The sequence below is a fragment of the Lissotriton helveticus genome, chromosome 12, assembly GCF_964261635.1.
Source record: "Lissotriton helveticus chromosome 12, aLisHel1.1, whole genome shotgun sequence".
NCBI classification, from domain to species: domain Eukaryota; kingdom Metazoa; phylum Chordata; class Amphibia; order Caudata; family Salamandridae; genus Lissotriton; species Lissotriton helveticus.
In genome coordinates this window covers 455,193,901-455,213,517 of record NC_136073.1, presented here as the reverse complement: position 1 = coordinate 455,213,517, position 19,617 = coordinate 455,193,901, and the positions used below count along the sequence as shown (strand labels likewise).

Sequence of the window (19,617 nt, the reverse complement as noted above, 5' to 3'; positions counted from 1 at the left end):
GACTGAAGCAGCTGGTTGACACGCCCACGCACAAGGCTGGACACACCCTCAGCCCAATCGTCATGGGTGGGACCAACATCCACTCCAGCCACACCACCCATCCCCCCTGGATGAACCACCACTGCGTCCACTCCACCTTTAACACCACCATCGCACCCAAGCCTCCCCTGCGCCCGCCACAAAGGAACTGGAGCATGGTCTCTGACAAACTCCTCAACACAACCCTCCTCCAAACTCCCCCCAGCACCTCGACCAACACCAACTCCACAGCCAGGGAACTACACCGCTGGATCTCCTGCTGCGCCGACAAACTTGCCCCCCTCCGCCACCCCGCCAAACAACGCCCCATGAAGTTCACCACAGAACTATAAGAAGCCAAACACTCCTGCAGATGCCCAGAGAAAACCTGGCGAAACCAGAAAACTATGGAAGCACGGAACAATCACAGGAGCGCCCTGAAGGAATAACACCAGTGCATAAGAGACACTAAACGAACCTTCATAAGAGACAAAGTCCAGACCAACGCTACCAACGCCAAGGAACTGTTCAACGTCATACAGCCGTTCGCAAAACCACCCAGCGAAGTCACGGACATCACACCCTCCCAAGAACTCTGCGACAAACTCAGCTCCTACTTCCATCTGAAGATCAAGGTCCTCTACGACAACTTCAATGAACAGACACCAGATACCACCCGCCCCCTGTCGATAGGCCATCCATCATGACCTGGAAACACGCCACCATAGAACACATCACCGTAACCAGGAAGAAAACCCACTCAGGAGCCCCAACGGACCCCTGCCCACCACACATATTCCACAGTGCTGCTGCTGCCATCGCACCAGAACTAGGGCGGACCATCAACGCTTGCTTCAGGTCCGGCATCTTCTTCTCTCTCCTCCCATTTGCTGCCAAAGTCACAGAGAGACTCATAAACGCCCAACTGACCACCTTCATTGAAGAGAACTCCATCCTGTTCGGATTCCGCAGCAACCACAGCACCGAGACCACCCTCCTCGCTGCCACTGACAACATCCGCATGCTACTCGACCAGGGACACACCGTGGCTCTCATCCTTCTCGACCTAGCCACAGCTTCGACACAGTTTCACATCGCACACTTGCAGCTAGACTTCACAACGCAGGGATACAAGGAACCACCCTTGACTGGATACGATCCTTCCTCTCCGGCCGAACCCAGAAGATCAGACTCCCTCCGTTCCTCTCCGAACCCACCAATACGAACTGCGGAGTTCCCCAAGGATCGTCGCTCAGTCCCACGCTCTTCAGCATCTAAGTGGCCCCCCTTGCCGCTATCGTCAGACAGCATGGGCTCAGCATTGTATCCTACGCGGACAACACCCAGCTTATCCTCTCACTCACGAAGAACCTCGAAGACATCAGATTCTTGCCTATTGACTTGTGCTACATACACCTTATTTGTTCTGCATGTGCTGAGTTAGTATATTTCAGTGTAAATTGAATTCTATTATTAGGAAATTGCAGTTTATGTAGTGGTTGTGGTTTGCTGAATTCTTAGTGCTGCGAGATAGATTAGGAAGTTTAAATCATAGATTTTTTAGAAGTACTCTAAAAACATTTTCTTTCGATTCGATATATATATGAAGCCTAGCTAGCAGTTTGGGGAAAAGAGTGTAGTACCCATCGGAATTTTGTTGTGTAGAAACATGCTGGTTGTTCATGTTTAAGTGTTGCGGATATGGGGAAGAGTAGTATCCCACCTGCTGAATTAGCAACAGTTTTGTTACTTCGCGTTACTCTTTAACCACCAGGAAAGCCGTGACCTGGAACCTTAACCCCTCCCATGCTCATGACGAGCTGAGCTTGTCATGAGCCACGGCGCTCCGGTGCTCATGACGAGCTCAGCTCGTCATGGCCCGTGGAACGCTCAGGTGCGGGGAGAATTCCCCTGCTCTGCCGAATGTTCCATGGGAGCCAATGCACCTGTGACGAGCTCAGCTCGTCATGAGCACAGGAGCGCCGTGCCTCATGATGAGCTGACCTGAGCTGGAATAACCCCCGCAGCGAAGGGGTTAAAGGAAAAAGGAAAAGTGGAAGGTCAAGAAACACCTGGTGCCAAAGCCTCATGACTACCTGCAAGCAGATGGGTTACACCTGAAGTCAGGGTGAAATAACAGCCCAGGACAGAAATGTCTAGAGAGTCCTGGTTGATGGCCTATACCCCAGGAGGCATAGTAGGCATAAGTAAATAAGTGGGGGCAAATTCCACTAATTGCTGTATGGTGGAATTTTTCTACTTCGAGGCTCCAGAAAATGTGAGTTGTCGAGCGCGAACAAGATTTAGTGTCATCTAGCATGGTTTTCTAACATGAACAGTCACGGCCAGAGAGGTGCTTCTCAAGTAGGGTCCTCAAGTGGCAGAAAAATCAACTTGAATGTCTGCTCACTCTTGCACAATGCATGGTGCCATTCATGTGGATTTTTCAGTGCTGCTCACGCTAAAGATGCTAAATTGCAGTACAAGCAGCATGTGCTATATATTTTCCGCTCATCGGCAGAATGCCATGGAATCTCGCAGAGTTTTTTTTACCCCGAAAAGTGAAACTCTACCAGTTCTGTCCACCACTTATCTCTATACGAGCAAAGTGCACTTGTGTGTGTTGGTGTGAACTAGGGAAAGAACAGTACCCATTTTTTTGAGGTTATATGAGGGAGTACCCCATGGTCTGCGGAGTTGTGAAAGTGTAGTATTCTGCTGTTTTAAGTTGCATGGAGGAGTATCTCATGGTGTGCTAAATTGGGCGAGACTAGTACCCGATTGTGAGACATTGCATGGGGCACCAACCTATGGTATTATGTTTGCAGGGTTTTGTTTAATGTAGCTCTAGTATGTTGTAGGTAAGTACTTCATAACCTGCTGCCATGGTGTGGTGTAAATGGTGCTATTTTTGGACTGTACGAGTGTTTGCTTGTTGTGCTGTGTCAATAATTTCTCAGTATTCATCTACTGAAGGCTGGCATCCCTGTGTTTAGAAGATGCCCCAACTTTTTCTGGTGCATTTTCCAGAGGACTTGGTACCAGATGCAGATTAAGGGCCTGAATATGAATTTGGCGGTACAGCACTGGGTGCACCCCGCCGCCACACCGCCAAACCCGTGATCAGCCACCTGGCAGATAACGAGTGTTTCTCGTGTCTGGCAGGCTTTTTTTAGTGTTTCCATGGACTGTAAAGTTCATGCTGTGTAGGAACTGGGATGCATGCACACAGGGGAGCACATGTTGTGCCTTCCTGGATGCACCACATGGCCCAAAGTCAACAGGAGGCCCTGTAGGGTCCCATTTGTTTCCTCTCCTCCACAGTTTCCATTGAGGAGGAAACCCCATGAAGACTGTGGCAGAGAGGAAACTTGTCTTATGATTGGTGGGACCGCGGCAGTCCCGCCACGTATATTGCTGCCTCAATACTGCTGCACCACCGCCAGGGAATGGCTGTTCCCCAGATGTTGCGGTGGAGCAATGGCAGTCCAACCGCCCTAATTGTAATAGGATGGTCGGGAGACCGCCACCGCCTCGCCCCTGCGAGTCTGGCTGTACGTGGACTGCCAGACTCATAATCGAGCCCCAAGTGCTTTCTTCAGACTGGCACTTGGTCATGTTGATTGGACCTACTAGTGTGTGTTGGTGTGGAGTCTGTTGGAGTGCTGGGCCTCACTTTTGAATCTCGTTTCCAAGGATTTGGCAAGACTTACAGTTCTTGGACCATTGTGCAATGAAAGTCAGAACCTAGTTGTTATCTAATTTCTTTGTTTAATATCAGGTGCCAGATTTACTAAGTGTTGTAAAGATGAAACTTACTCAGGCAGGGTAAGTAGAACGTCTTTATTCTGTCATCCAACTCTCCGAACTGACAAGCTTCCCAACGTTCTAAAGAGAACTCACAAGGAACATTCCAAGGGGAAGGAGGGAGGAGGGGGAGAGGATTGTACCAAGGGTAGGAGAAAGAGGGAGATTACAACACTAATGCTATGTGTTTTCCTTGCATTAAGCAAGTCGTCACACGGCCATGCAAAACCCTTAGTGGGATTTGCTAAGCCAGGCAAAGAGGCACGGTGTACTTCTATGGTGTTTAGTAAATCCAAAGTAACGCAAGGCAGAGCATACTGCTGGCTTACATTACCTTTCAGTAGGGAGGCGTTCCATGGGTGGGGTATGAACATTCTCACGCATCCACCCATGGTTTTTTACACAATCACAGATTTACAAAGATATGTAAACCTGGGATTGTTCCAAAAGTGTGCGCCTCCGTGACCTAGGCGTAACAAGGAGAAATATCTTTATTTCTCCTTGTTACTTTCTCTTTGTATGCATGCTGCGTTCTGCAGCACACATACAGGGCCTGATTCAGAAAGGTAAACTTAGACTTTTGTGTGAGTTCACAATTGTTTGCTACTCATAAAACTATTTTGCTAGTAGTATCTTTACAACTGCAGAGTGTCTGCACATAAAAAGATAGGACAGTCCTATCTTTTTCATTTTATGTGCGGATACTCAACAGTCATAAAGATACTACTACTGAAATAACTTTATTAATAGCAAACAATTGTAAACTTACACAAAAGTGTAAGTGTACTTTTGAGAATCGGGCCCACAAAGAGGAAAATACCTTTTAGGATTGTTTTTGTACAGGAAGGTGCGTCTTCCTGCGGAAAAACAATCCTGCCTGTTACGCAGGCGCACTTTCATCATAGCGCAAGGGTGCCCGCATTGGGAGAAATGTGCCATATCTTTGGAAATATTGTGCATTTCTGCGTTGCGTGAAAGAATAGTAAATCTACCCCCAGGCATGTGGAGCCATTGTATCTAGAGCAATCACAGAGTTTCGGTTAATGCTATTTGTTATCATTGTACATCTGCTTGGGCATTTTAGAGTTTGCCAGGTTGTTGTTGAATGAACTTGTAAACTAGAATTGTTGGAGATTGAGCGATTATGAATGATTGTTCCTGTACTTTATATGCAGAAAATGGCTGTTATTTGTTTAGTTGTTTGTAAGAAAGGGAGGTGCATAGTATGCTGTGTGTTCCAGTTCCCTGTATGTCTAACCTGATGTCTGGTATGCAGAAAGCAAATGATGTAATAGATGTTGACTGTAATCTGCAGTAGAAGCTGGGAGATAGGGACAGTTGGAGGGAGGGAGGATAGACCCCTGACCAGACCTGCCCTCAGTTGCTGTAACCTAAGAGCCTAACATGAACAAACATACCTGAGTGGCTCCAGACTTTTGTTAGTAGGCCCTACCCTCTACAACAGTAACCATTGTAGCATTACTTGTTTATTTGCTCCTTATATATGCCACCAAAATAGTTGTGCGCATCAATGAACTAATTTATCATCTTGTCCAACTATATATCCTCTTGCACTCACCCATTTATCCATCTTTGCATTTATACACTTCTCGAGTCATCTCACCCATCCTTTCATTGATCCATCCATGCATCCAATCACTCATCCAAACCGGAACCCAATCACTCTTCCATTCACCCATCTATCCTTTGACTAATTGTTTCTTTCACTCGCTCAGTCCGCACATTCACAAAATAGATCATCAATAAAAGAAACAATGTCATTTTGAAAAAAAATATTCAGATCTATTGCCACTGCCAAGGCTTATTTGAAGTGGTTAACAGTGTTTAAAAGATTGTCAGTTTCACAATACTGAACGCCTAATGTAAAGCACTTTACACTTAACTACCAAGCCGCTGACATGACATCAGTCGGGTAGATTGTTGAGGGGGATGTCCTGTGGCTTCTTGCCAGTATGAACACACCCTCTGCTGTGGAATACATTCCACACTTCAGCAGCAGACGGAGTAGTGCTTTCAGACTCCTGCCACCGGCATCCAGGCACCATGACCAAGTTTCCAGGTATCTTTGTAATCTGCATCCTGGCACCAGGTAAGGTCTGTTTTCTTAACATGGTAGAGGTTATGCGGTTGTCTGTTTTTTGGGTGCTAGGGCTGCGGTATGTGGTTGGATCATTGTAATGTATTTAACATGTGTTCATGCTTTCAGAATCTTTGCATAATGCAATGATAAGGTCTGGGTGTTATTCCAAGTTTAAGCATGCAAAGCAGAGAAAGTTAGACAGCGGCACATTTACTGAAGCGCTCGCTTTCTATCTTGGATCTGAAAACTCATGTAGACTAACATGAAATAAATATATTTCATCAATTACAATACTGCTGATCTCCCTTAACCCCCCCCCTCCCCCCATTAGCCTAATGACTTTCACTGCCACATCTCGCACTAATAACAGATTAATGCTGTACTAATGCACCGCTGAAATAGTAGGAAACCCCAGTTCCGGTAAAAGCCATTTTCGAAGTGTAATGGATACGTTTAGTAGCTGTCTTTGTGCAATTTAAAAAGTTGTATCAATGGTCTTGGAATAAAATGTCTGTGGTCCTTTGGATTTCATTTGTGTGAGGTATTTTGATGTAGTGTGCTTAGCCCCAAGGAGAATCGATAGTTTATAAAAAAGATTTTTCCTCTGACTCTAGACCCTGGAAACGAGATGGGGCTGTATTATGAACAGCAAAACACACAAGAAGATGGACGGAATGTTGCACAATGGCAAAACATTCACCCTCAGTCACAGATCTGGGTTTAATCCATCGTTATTTTGGTCACCAAGCCACCCCAGTATCTGACATGGCCATATGCAAATCAGTCTTGACTCTGTGCCTCATGGGAACAGCCCAGCCCGAACTGCCAAGGCATGTCTTCCCTGGACCGGAATCAAGCATCCTAGGACCGGTTTCTGGCTATCAGCCGTCTTCAGCCAGGATAGCTTGACTCCAGTGGCTTAGTGAGCACGGGACCCACATCTGGGCATACCCTTCCCACATAGGGTGAATAGCTTTGATTGGGTCAGAGTAGAGCTTAGCGCCTGTTTTTATACGTCTGCACTGTCCAGAATGTATGACCTCCGAGTTAATGCATGAACTGCTTCGCTCTCTCTGTTTCTGACCTGTGCTGTCATCAGTTCATGCATTGAATCAGAGACGTTCACCTAAGACACTGGGAGCCAGATTTACAAACCTTTTGCGCTGTTGCGCTTACTTTCTAGTGCAAAACTTTCTTTGAGCAGGAAAATTGCTCAAAAGTAACTCAAAGCAGCGCTTCAGTCTGCGTCAGTTGGGCGTTACTTGGGTGATACATGGGTGTTCCGGTGCTACCACTCATGCTTTTTTTTTTAGTTTAGAAAGCTTTATTGAATCAAATAAACCATGTAAAAACATCATTACAATATCACAAGCGATAAAAAGAAAGGTCAATGAGGATATACAATGTAAAAGTGAAATCAAAAAGAAAGCCCAAAAAGGGAGTAATAAGAAATTATACTAAGAGAAAACGCTTTTTAAAATGTTTTTGAAAGGTGAGAAGAGGGGGAAAGAAGGAGAGAGGGGAAGAGAGAGAAAGAGAGGGGAACCACTCATGCTTTTTGATGCAAAACCCTATCTGCTAACAATAGTGGACATGGTTGTGCGCCCGCAAAACAACGCCACAATGAAGCTGGCTTTAAAAGAGGAAACACTCTTCTTCTTTCTTTTCTTTCTTTTTATGTGTGCTGCACCGTATAGCACACATACGAAGTTTGAAAAGTTTTACAGTTTGTCTAAGCTTAGTATTTTGTACTGGAAGGCTGCCCTTCCAGCACTAAACCTATGCTAGACTCACGCGGACCCCGTTGCACTATGGTAATGATAATAACCTTTTATTGCATGATTACTTAAAATCTTTGCAACCATAAAATCCATGTATCAAAAGAAGAAAACTATTTCAATTGAGAAACCATATTTAAAACATAGGGCTTTGTGGTAAAATGAGCACAGCCAAGTGTCCAAAGGTCAGGACCTTGTCTGTGAAGTAGCGTGTATCATTTCATAAGTCTCCAGCTTTAGAGAGCAGTCTATTAAAACAAAGGAGAATAAATAGAAGGGTTAAAAGTTTCGCGTTTGCCTAGTTTCGGGTTGCTGCTGATTTCCCCTTATTTCTTGCCAAGGGCTGTGAGTCTTAGGTACAACATGATGTGTCATTGTCTGTTTGCTGCTAATTAGAATTCAGCTGCTTATCTGCTTGGTCTAGGAATTGGACAAGGCGGCACGCTAATTGGATATTTTCACCATCAAAGCATACTTTAACCACCGGACTGCATGTTCTTACTCCTGTTTTCGTCATAGCAGGTTTATAGGGATCTGTGCTCCTTGTCCAATCCCTTGCACATGCATATTAGATGAATAATATCCTCTTTTAGATCCCTGCATAGGCAGCAGTTGGTTATTTGTGGGCGCTTCCACAGCGGCAGATGGTACAATGATGGAAGGATGCCCAGCCGTAGTCGTAGAAACTTCTCCTTTGTTGTCTTCATGAATCCAGCGCCTAGGTAGGGTTGATGGAAGCCTCTGGTGTAGCTTTGAATGACAATCCAGCCATGGGCTCTTTTGATTAACATTGCTTTGTCCTCTCCTTACGAGGTGATCCTTACTGTTTCATTTACCAGTTGTTTGAACGTGTTGTGTAATCCAGTGCTTTCCCAAAGTTCTCGTAGAGCCAGGGTGTCTATTGAATGGTGTAGGTAGATGGTAGCTGCAGTCCTTTTTTTTGTTTCTACTTCCTTCCAAAGATAGTCATCCATTGTTGTTTCGTTGGCTACCTGGATTTTATGCCAACATTTGGCGTAGGCACCCATTTGTTCTATTCTTTGGTTCCACAGACCCAATTCAAGCCTTATTTGTGCCTGAGATGTATATTTAGGGAGGTTGAATATCATTCGCATTGCCCTAGCTACTGTATTGTCCAAAGTCCGCGCATCACCTCCTTGTAAGCACTAAGCATTCACTTCCATAGGTGTAGCAGGTAGAAGTTTTGCTTATATCACCTGTAGCAAAGGGGTAAAGCTGAAGCCAGCCATTTTGAATTTGAGATTTTTCAGTGCAACCGCCGTTGCAATCTCTCTCCTTACTCTTGCTTTGGTTGGAATGTACCTTTGCTATCAACTATTACACCCAAATACCTATATTCTTCTGCTTTTTTCCAATGGTAATACTCCCAGTTGCCAGAGGAACCGGGATGTAGACCTCTTAGAGTTTATTCTCATCGCTTTTGTTTTAGAGTGGTTTATGCTTAGACCATTTTTTGTCGAGTACTTATATGTTGTGTCAATTAGGTGTTGTAAGCCAATCGGCGTACGGTTAATTAGAACAATGTCGTTGGCGTATAATAAGTTTGAGAGGTTAAGACCTCGCAGCTTGGGAGCATGAGAGTTGCAGTCATTTGTTTCTGTTGTAAGGTCGGACATGTAGATGTTGAATAGGGTCCGGCCAGAGCACATCCTTGTTTGAGGCCCTTGGTCGTCTGGATTTTCCTTGACAACAGTCGCCTGATCCCAGCTTAATTTGCACCCACGTGTCCCCACATAGTAACAACAGTAGAGAAAGTAAAGCTGATGGAATATTTATTTTAGAGAGCTTATCCCACAGTATATTTCTGTTGATGTTGTTGAAGGCAGAGGTCAAATCAATGAAGTAGACGTTGAGTGGGTAGTTGGCAGATTTGACGGCATTTGTATGGAGTGTTAACACAAGAATATTTGTTATTGTTCCCGTATATTTGCAGAAATCTGTCTGGTTAATGGGGATCACTGCATTATCGAGGGCCCAATCTGTAAGCTCGTCCAGTTGGAGGCCAGCATAATATTTGTCGTTGTTGTTTATGCAGGCCACAAGTCTGTGGTTTTTTGCTTCATTTAAGCTGCCTTTCTTATGGATTGGGACTATTATTGACCCCTTCCATGAGTCGGGAATTATCTCTGTTTCTAAGATCTGTTTGTAAAGCGGTAATAATGCCCCAGGATGGGGGGATACCATTAGGACCCGGTGCCCCCTCTGTCTTACCTTTCGCTATCCTTCTTGTAAATTGTTTTTCTGTAAGGGCCATGCCAGCTAGTTCCAATGGTAAGGCCCGATCTGATGTGCTGCTAGTGGGTTCAGATCGTCCGATTGTTTTGTCCAGTGGTGCCGTGCTGAAGTGATGCCAAAGGTAATCAGCCCAAGTGTCTCCCGTCAGGTGTGAATTAATGCGAGGTGCTCTTGAATTCTGAAGGCTGTTTACAGTGAGCCAGACTCTTCCACTGTTGTTTCTTTTTGCACTATGGTGAAAAGGTGTGTTAGGTGGCAGCCTAATTGTGTGCAGACACTAGGGAGATGGGAGGAGATTGCCATATCACTGTAGATATGGCACTTTCCACTTCTCTCCCTATCACGCAGTGCAGCAACTTTGGGTGCTGTGTTGCATTGTGTGACAGGGTCATGAATCTGGCCCTAAATGCATAAACACAGGCGCTCAGCTATGCTTTGAGCCAGGGCGACACCATACGCCCCACAGACTGTACACAGAAATGTATGGTGTGTGAAGTCTGGTGGTAGTTGGAATGGAGAAACTGGGATGTGATTGAAGACTGAGCACTTTGAACATATGATTAAAGGTGATCAGATTTTCAATGCCAACAATGGGGACACATCATCAATGTTCTCTCTAATTATTGTTTTCTGTGTGCGGCAATGCAGTGTTCCCGAGGAACTTTTCTCACTGTGACTGCATTGAAACTTTAGAGTGGTCCACTCTGCGAGCAAGCAAGCAACCACTTCAATGTGAATGTATGAGATACAGGTCTGGAGAACTTTTGGTTTATAAAAAAAAGGCAGTACATTGTGATTTTTAAAGTCTTTGTTAATAATGATTTCAACTAAAGAAAAATCCACAAACAATGAGAAAATTCCAAAGGGAGGTTATTCAGTCATCTACACGTTTTCCTACAGCGCCAAGAAACATAATTTCTCTGCAGCTGAAAAGTGTTTCTAAAGAGCCCTATCCTTGTCAAACAATCCACATTACATGTTTGTAGCAAACTAGAAATCCTGACCATCTGAAAACATGTCACAGCACAAATACTGAGAGATGGAACTAGGATTAACATTTAAATGATCACAAAAGCGACACCTTTCTCAAAGTTTGAGAAAGGTGTTGCAGCCAAAACACGTCACTGCATATAAATACATTTCATAGTATTTCATGGTACTTTGGAACGCGGACATCTTGTTTTGCAAAGGACTCAGATGAACTGAGACACAAAATCACTGAAATTCGCATTCAAAAGTCATGGTATGTAACACACTTCTCAATAGCTCACGTCACCCTCCATGACTCGTCATGGTAGTCAGTCTTTTTTTTTTATCCTTGTGGCAATTTAAAATGGGTATTTTGTGTTTTGTATTGAGCTTTCCTTTGCATTTCAGTCGTTTTGAGCATTTGAGCTAGAATCATAACTCAGTTTTTAACTGTGTTTTTCAAGGGCTTTTTATGACACACTAAACAAGAGTTAGCCACAGGCCCAACCACACTGCGCAGGGCATTCTGCTATGTGCAGAGCGGTTTAGGTAACCCACTCTGTGCATGGGAGTTTCCGCACAGACTTTTGCCAGTCCCTGTTTTGATATTTTGCTGTATTATGTTGCACTATGCAGCGCAAACCTAGGGCAAACTTCAACCCAGGGTACATCGAAGCCAGTGCCAGCTCCTCTGACCCATGCCTCCCCTTCTGGGGCTACACAATTCCGATTCCACGACTGTGAATACCTGAATGCTGAGGCATGTCTTAGTGAAGCTTGCCCTGGATTTGTGGTACTCTGGCATGAAATTCTCCCTGTCTGCACATCCTTTTTGGGGCTTGTGATACCTTAGCATCTACAATGGCACCCAGGGTCTGCGGTACCAAGAAAGGTACCATGGTCCCCGGGCACCATTTTGGGTTAGGTATCAGGGATCCATGAATCTTGAAATTGAACCACAGATCCTGCAACTCCTTCTACTTTTAACTTTTATTTGAACAGTGGGCTTCCCTTTGATGGTCCCCCCACTATGATCTGGGGTTAGGGTGTGCTGACCTTTTCGGTGTGCTGACCTTTCCATTTTATATGGCCTTTTAAACTTTTTTCCGGCTGCAGGAACTGTACTCTGCATTCTGAAACGGTGGTCGCGGCAAGAAATATCGTTCTTTTGCAGCTAGCCAATCACAGCTCTCAAATCCGTGGTTCAAACCGGGGATCCAAAAAGGATGACCGAAAATAGAGATCTCTCATTCCATCTGATTGTGTGTAGATCCATGCCATCACAGCAAAAGTTACAGGCAATCAACAAATTCATTCTCAAGGGGAATTGCGGCTGAGCCAAGTCTACACAGTGTGGACTGCCACTTACACATGTACACAAATGCAAATGTGAAGAGTGTACATGCGGACGTGCTATTACTTGTAAGCGGAGCGATTTTACATTTATCCTCGAATACTGACATTCTCGAATTGTCTCCATAAATATAATTTTGAATTGTGATTTTAACTGTTGGGGTCACCTACCTTATGTGCTAGACTCCCCAGTCCACCTCAAGCGTTGCTCGATTGATGTGGAGGAAGTCTTGCATTATTTTTTTAATCTTTATTGGCTGTTAAATTTCCTCATTTCTGGCGGAAGGAAGTTGGCGCTCTGGTGCTCCAACCTCCCCCATTTAAACCGGATGGTGCAAGCGAGGTGCAGCGGACACGCTATTACTTGTAAGCGGAGCGATTTTACATTTATTCTCGAATACTGACATTCTCGAATTGCCTGCATCCATGTAATTTTGAATTGTGATTTTAACTGTTGGGCTCACCTACCTTATGTGCTAGACTCCCCGGTCCACCGCGAGCATTGCTCGATTGATGTGGAGGGAGTCTTGCAATATTTTTTTAATCTTTCTTGGCTGCTCAATTTCCTCATTTCCGGCGGAAGGAGGTTGGCGCTCTAGTGCTCCAACCTCCCCCATTTAAACCGGATGGTGCAAGCGAAGCGCAGCGAACGCGCTATTACTTGTAAGCGGAGCGATTTTACATTTATTCTCGAATACTGACATTCTCGAATTGCCTGCATCTATGTAATTTTGAATTGTGATTTTAACTGTTGGGCTTACCTACCTTATATGCTAGACTCCCCGGTCCACCGCGAGCATTGCTCGATTGATGTGGAGGGAGTCTTGCAATATTTTTTTAATCTTTCTTGGCTGCTAAATTTCCTCATTTCCGGCGGAAGGAGGTTGGCGCTCTAGTGCTTTAAACCGGATGGTGCAAGCGAAGCGCAGCGGACGCACGCAGCGGGCGACAACGGCGCGCCAAAGGCAAGCCCGTCTGCGCCCGTCCAAGCCAGGACAGCGCCAGAGGCCAGGACCCCTGGTCGGGCTGCCACAGTTGTAAGTAGCGCAAATAATATAATGTGGTACTCTAGCCAGGAATTGCTAAATTTTAGAAATATCAATTCTTCCGTCTGTCAAAATCATCCTGCGTCCATAATTGTAGGACCTTTTTAGTGTAGGCACTGCCATTATCAAAGTAATATTGTTGATACTAAACGGACCTGGGTTAACTCTGATCATCAGTTATCAAATAAGACCTCTTATCACATAAATATAGCCCTTTCGCAATGTGAGTCACATACTACAACTAAAGGCCAGCTAAAATGGAAAAACATACTCTGTAACGTGCGCTCCCTCCCCAAACATTCTATTGAAATCTGGGATTTACTTTCTTCAATACAACCAGAACTTTGTTTTCTAACGGAAACCTGGCTTAAACCACATACTATATCTTCTATTGCCTTAGCAGTTCCAGAGGGATACAGGTTTTTTAGAATGGATAGACCAGTTAAGATGGGGGAGGGCTTGCTATTGTACACAGAGAGAGTATAAATGTCTGTGTCTTGGACGAATACTGGGATTCTAAAATGGAAGCTCTTATTTTTCGTGTAGATCTATCCGCCCAAGTTAGCTGGAAAGGAGCCTTGATTTATCGCGTTCCTGGCCCCTTAATTGAATTCTCAAGCTCACTTATCGAACTAATTGCCCTTCATGTTCTCACCAGTACTAATTTTGTGTTATTGGACGACTTTAACGTGCATAGTGAAAGTTCTAATAATGTGGAGTCTTTGGCCTTTCTGGAAAATCTCGCATTACTAAATTTAAATAAATTGAATGAAGGTCCTACCCATATGGCTGGACATACACTGGATATCATTTTTCCTAATATACAGTGTGAACAACCAATGCAATTGACATGGACCGATCATGCTTTAATTGAATTCACCATTAAGAGTAATAAGGCTGAACATAGGGGCATATGTCAAGATCTTCGCATGTAGCGTAGGCAATGGCAGAAAGTCTCCCCAGAAATTTTCCAAGCCTCTTTGGAAAAGCCTCAAAGGGATTAGGTATGGGCGGATTTTGCGAATTGGCAATCCGCGAACTTGCGTATTTACGGATTCGCACTCCGCAAAATCCGTGAACTCTCGCGAATTTGCGGATTTTTTTTGTGTTCTCAAGGGTTTCTGCCAGTTCGCAAGGGTTGTGTACCAGTTCGCAATTGCGAACTTACTTGTCGGCTTGCAACGGCCGCGACTATGTTGTTTCTACGTCTGGTTCATCATCACAGGTTCACAACACCCTCTGTTTCACCACTGCCACCCTCTGGTACACCCATGCCACCCTCACGTACATCACTGCCACCCTCTGGTTGGTTTATCACTGTAGATTATGGGGGTGAAAAAAAGCAAGCACACCTGCCCTGCTTCAACTGACATGAATTAATTTGGGGTTGATTAATGTGTCACTGAATTTAAACTTCCAGTCTGGCTGGCACCTGCTTCCTTATCTGTAATTTGCTTTCTGTTGCAGTGCAATTTTTTTTCACAGGACCTTTGTGGCCTACTTGTAGCTATTCTCTGAGCCTGCTGTGAGGGTCAGAGCAGGGTCATAGAATAGTTGCAAGTAGGCAACTGAACTCTGAAGGGGCCCCTCAGGAAGCTCTACAGGGAATGGTTACTAATGATAAGATTGAACTTTTGCACCTGCTGAGTGCTTTCAGTTTTGTCTGTAATTGCTTTCTGTTGCAGTGTAATTTTTTTAACAGGACCTTTGCTGTATACTTGTAGCTAATCTCTGAGCCTGCTATGAGGGTCGGAGCAGGGTCATAGAATAGTTGCAAGTAGGCAAATGAACTCTGAAGGGGCCCCTCAGGAAGCACTACAGGGAATGGTTACTAATGATAAGATTGAACTTTTGCACCTGCTGAGTGCCTTCAGTTTTGCAAAAATCCAAATATCCAGCAGCATCCACAAAAAGTAATCCTTCCAGGTCAAGATCCAAATCAAAGTGACCAGCACATGAAGAACGCACTGGGAGGAGCCTGCTGGACAGGAACAGGAAGTTGGAGACTGTGGGGCACTTCCTTCCTCCCACCCCCCCCCCCCCAAAATGGACTCCTTGCAAAGAAAAAGTGCAGGCAAATGTCAACCTGAGGAGTTATTCTGATAAAAATCATAATTTTCAAGGTTTATGCTGCCTGCTGGTGGATTTCTTGTGCGAAATTGCAAATTTTGCAATCTCGCAATTGCGAGATTGTCGCTGCCCGCCGCATCTACGTGTTTGCAAGTGTTTACTCCCGCAAAAATGTATAGTATTCTAGTTGGCAAGTGCGACCAAGCAAAAAATCCGCTTCGCACGGATTTTACGAATTTTCGGCAAGTTCGCGAGAGTTCGCGGATTGCGAATTTGCCGAAAATCCGCAAAATCCACGAGCGGAACGGATTTTACGCTCATGCTTAAAAGGGATCCTTTGGATAACCTAGAGGAAGCACTTTCTACGTATAATTCTGCACTAACTAAGACTATTGATCATTTAGAACCAGTCAAATGTCTCTCCACCCGCTCTAAACGTCAGCAAGTGGCCTGGTTTACGCCTGAGCTACTTACAAAAAAAAAAGCATGCAGAAAACACGAGAGGAAATGGCGCACTACCCATGAGGAAAGCGACAAAATCAAGTTCTTAACCTCTCTGTCGGACTACCACACTAGTATTAAGCTCACACGTACAAACTATATTTCCACCCAACTAACCTTGGCCGTTAATAAGCCAAAGGTTTTTTTTAACATCCTCCAGTTGTTTATAAATCCTAAGGCGTGTGACAATATAGATAGACCATCACAGACACTCTGTGATACATCGCATCTTATTTCTCTGAAAAATGTAGTCCATTTATGATAATATTGTTTCTTTAGGGAACAATTTTTCAGTGCAAACTGTGGAATCAGATACAGCAGAATTGACCTCCTCCATGCTGCTTGGAAATTTTCCATCACTTACTATCCCAGAAGTAGAAGCCTTAATGCATCAAGTGAAGACCGGCTCCACTTGTGATATCATTCCTGCAAAAATAGCTAAGACTCTTATTCCTCAACTTGCTCCATTGATTGGATACCTTTGGAATCTTTCCCTGGGAGAATGTCATGTTCCATCTGAATGGAAAGCAGCTCAGACAATGCCTATTCAGAAAAACACGAAGGCCCCTCTGACTGATTTGACCAATCTTCGGCCAATATCACTTCTGCCATTCCTGAGTAAATTACTAGAGAGGCATGTTAACAAACACCTCTCTAGTTATGTCGAATTGTCAGGCAACCTAGACCTCTCTCAATCAGGTTTCAGGCCTAAATATAGCATTGAATCAGCCTTGCTAGTGGTCACAGACAACATCAGAATGACCCTAGACAAAGGAAATTCAATGATTCTGGTGCTATTAGACTTATCCGCCGCATTCGACACTGTTTCCCATCAGATATTACTCAGAAAGCTGAAGGAAGTAGGATTAAGAGATTTTGCCTTCCATTGGATGGCAAGTTTTTATCTGGTCGCACCCAGACAGTAAATCTGGGCTCGTATCGTTCGGTACCCATTGAACTTACCAAGGGAGTCCCACAGGGATCCTGTTTGAGCCCTACTTTATTCAATATCTACGTGGCTCCCTTGGCAAACGTTCTAAGGAAATTCGGGTTTATTCCAATATCTTATGTGGACGATACATAGTTACTCTTTTCTTTTGGCAAACTAACTCCAGCTATCCAGGAGACCTTCTCTTCAGGCATGAACGCTATATCGCAATGGATGAGGAACAATTTTTTGCAGTGTAATGTTGGGGAGACCAAACTTCTTCTCTTTGGAGATGCTCCCAGGCTATGGTCCCCCAATTGGTGGCCCATCAATCTTGGTAAACTTCCTATTCCCAAAAATTCAGTTAAAAACCTGGGAGTCCGGCTAGATCAGGCCCTCAATCTTAAAGAACATGTTGGCCAGACAGCTGGTATCTGCTTCAACACTTTGGGCCTACTGCGACATGTCTTTCCTCTTCTTCCGGACTCTGTAAGAAAGACACTAACCCAAGCTCTCATACTGAGCCGCTTAGAATATTGTAATAGTCTATTGCTCTTCGCTAATGAAGCGTCAATTAAAAAACTACAGGTGATTCAGAACACTGTGGCGCATCTGGTCCTGAATATGCCACCGAGATCTCTCTCTCATCCTCTTCTTCTTAAACTCCACTGGCTACCAATTCGTCAGTGGACAAAATTTAAGATCTGCTGTATCATTCATAAAGCACTATGTAACCTCGGCCCCAGATATCTGGCAGAAAAATGTATTCCTTATCATCCCTTGAGATCTCTGAGGTCTAGCACCCATCATCTTTTGACAATCCCTAGCATTAAGAGAGCGAAACTAGGAGGAACATCTCTATCTTACCTAGGACCAAAATACTGGAATGAACTCTCCCTCTCTTTAAGAGAATGTCCTAATCATTTGGCCTTTAGAAAACTGCTCAAAACCACTCTGTTTTGCCTTTAATAAAAATATTCCATATCCTTCGCTGAATAGTTATAACGGTTCCATAAAAGTACAGCGATACTCCCTGGAGTCGATCTGGCGCTATACAAACCCTTAAATAAATAAATAAATATTATGCTATTTACTAGCACTGCTAAGTGTGGGGAGGGATCAAGATAGACAAAAGGTGAAGTCTCAAGTAGGTCATAATACCTCTCCATTCCCTTAACAATGGTAATAAAGAGGACATTGCACTCACCTGATCTGGATATACGGTTTATTCCATGCTAGTGTGTCGTGTGCACTCGTTATTAACAAAGGATTGTATTCAGAACCAGGATACAAGGGGTAAATCAGTGCAGTGAAACAAAATCCCAATAAATAGGTCTTTTGAGTATGGCCCCTGCTTTTAACTGGAAAGTGGCTTTAGAATTATATTTGTGAGGTAGAAATCATAAATACATTTAGAAATATGATACATAGAGCTGTTCTGATGACATTATGCATGACAAGGAAGAGCGGAATGTAAATGTCACCAGAACCAAAGGATGGAAAACCAGGACCATATTATATGTTTACATTTGTGTATTTTTTATATTACGTGTTTATTTGGATGAGCTATCTTGAAATGCTTTTTTTCAACATGTTTTCGAATACAAAAGCGAACCTTTTAAAATTAGTAAATAAAATACTGAATTATACCGTTAGAGTGTCTGCAGTGAAGAAAAGATACCAATGCTAAATTATGAAGTTAGTAATGTAGAATTTTAGATTTTCTTTTAAAATTCCCCTCTAATGTTTGCCGATATTTGTGAGATAAAAAAAAATAGCAATTTTGAGAGGAAAATTGATTTCTCTCTCACCCCCACCTTGACCATAGGCAAATTGGCATAGAGGCAACAATCTGTTTTCTACTTGTATGATGAGGTTGTGTGCAAGGAGGTTTATGGCAGGAACGGGGTGCAGTGCCATGAGATGTGATGCTGTTTTAGGGCACAGGTGCTGTGACAGGGATATCACACAGATCCCTTTGATGAGTTGCAGGGTAAGGGTGTAGTGGCAGGCATTTGTAGCCAGTTACTTGGCCCATTCATACATGCACCTTGTGGGATCAATGATGCTTGCCATTAGGTATGTTGGTCCAGGCTCCATGTGGGGACCCTGATGCCCATTACTGGGCCCATTGATACATGTATTATGCAGGGCTGTTGATTTCCTTTATTTGGCCTAGACCTGCGGGCACTATGTAGGGCACTGATGCTCCTTACTAGGCCTATTGATGCATGCACTCTGTGGTTCCACTGATATCTCTTACTAAGCCCAGTGATGTGTGTGTTTTGTGATGCTGCTCACACCCCTTTCCAAGGCCCTTTACGTCAGGTTTGGTTTTCAACTGATAATGCCCCTTCATTGATTTTTGTGTTTGTGTGTGTGCATGTGGTACTGTAAATGTGTGAGTGTGGGAATGAGACAAAGGGTGTATGAATGATGTTTGAATGCAGAATGATTAACAGGTTGTATGCATGATGAGTGATTACACCGTCACTCACACATTCATCCAATCAATCAAATTAACTTTATTTGGCACACAGCCATGAAAGTTTCAATAAACAAACAATTCAAATTTAAAATACACAATTCATGTTTAAAATACATTCTTGTGTCCTTTAAAAATATTCGAAAAAGATAAAAATTCCTATACAAGCTAAAAACATGATTGTACGTAGATGAAGTATTTTGATCATTGAGTTTAGTTCCTATTTAACCTAAAATAAATCCAATTCCTTTCCTCATTCCCCCTTAGTTACTGTACTTCATATAATTTCATAATGCCCATTGCTG

At 43.8% G+C, this 19,617-nt stretch overlaps 1 protein-coding gene across 1 annotated transcript in view; it reads left to right on the top strand.

Moving 5' to 3' along the window:
* Positions 1-5,827: 5,827 nt before the first annotated feature.
* The window catches only part of LOC144798348 (5-hydroxytryptamine receptor 3A-like), a 431,839-nt gene continuing 418,049 nt past the window's right edge, over positions 5,828-19,617 (top strand). The window contains exon 1 of the mRNA XM_078669182.1: positions 5,828-5,935. Within this exon, the coding sequence (XP_078525308.1) occupies positions 5,890-5,935 (46 nt within the window). The 5' untranslated portion in view covers positions 5,828-5,889. The remainder of the gene's footprint in view (positions 5,936-19,617) is intronic.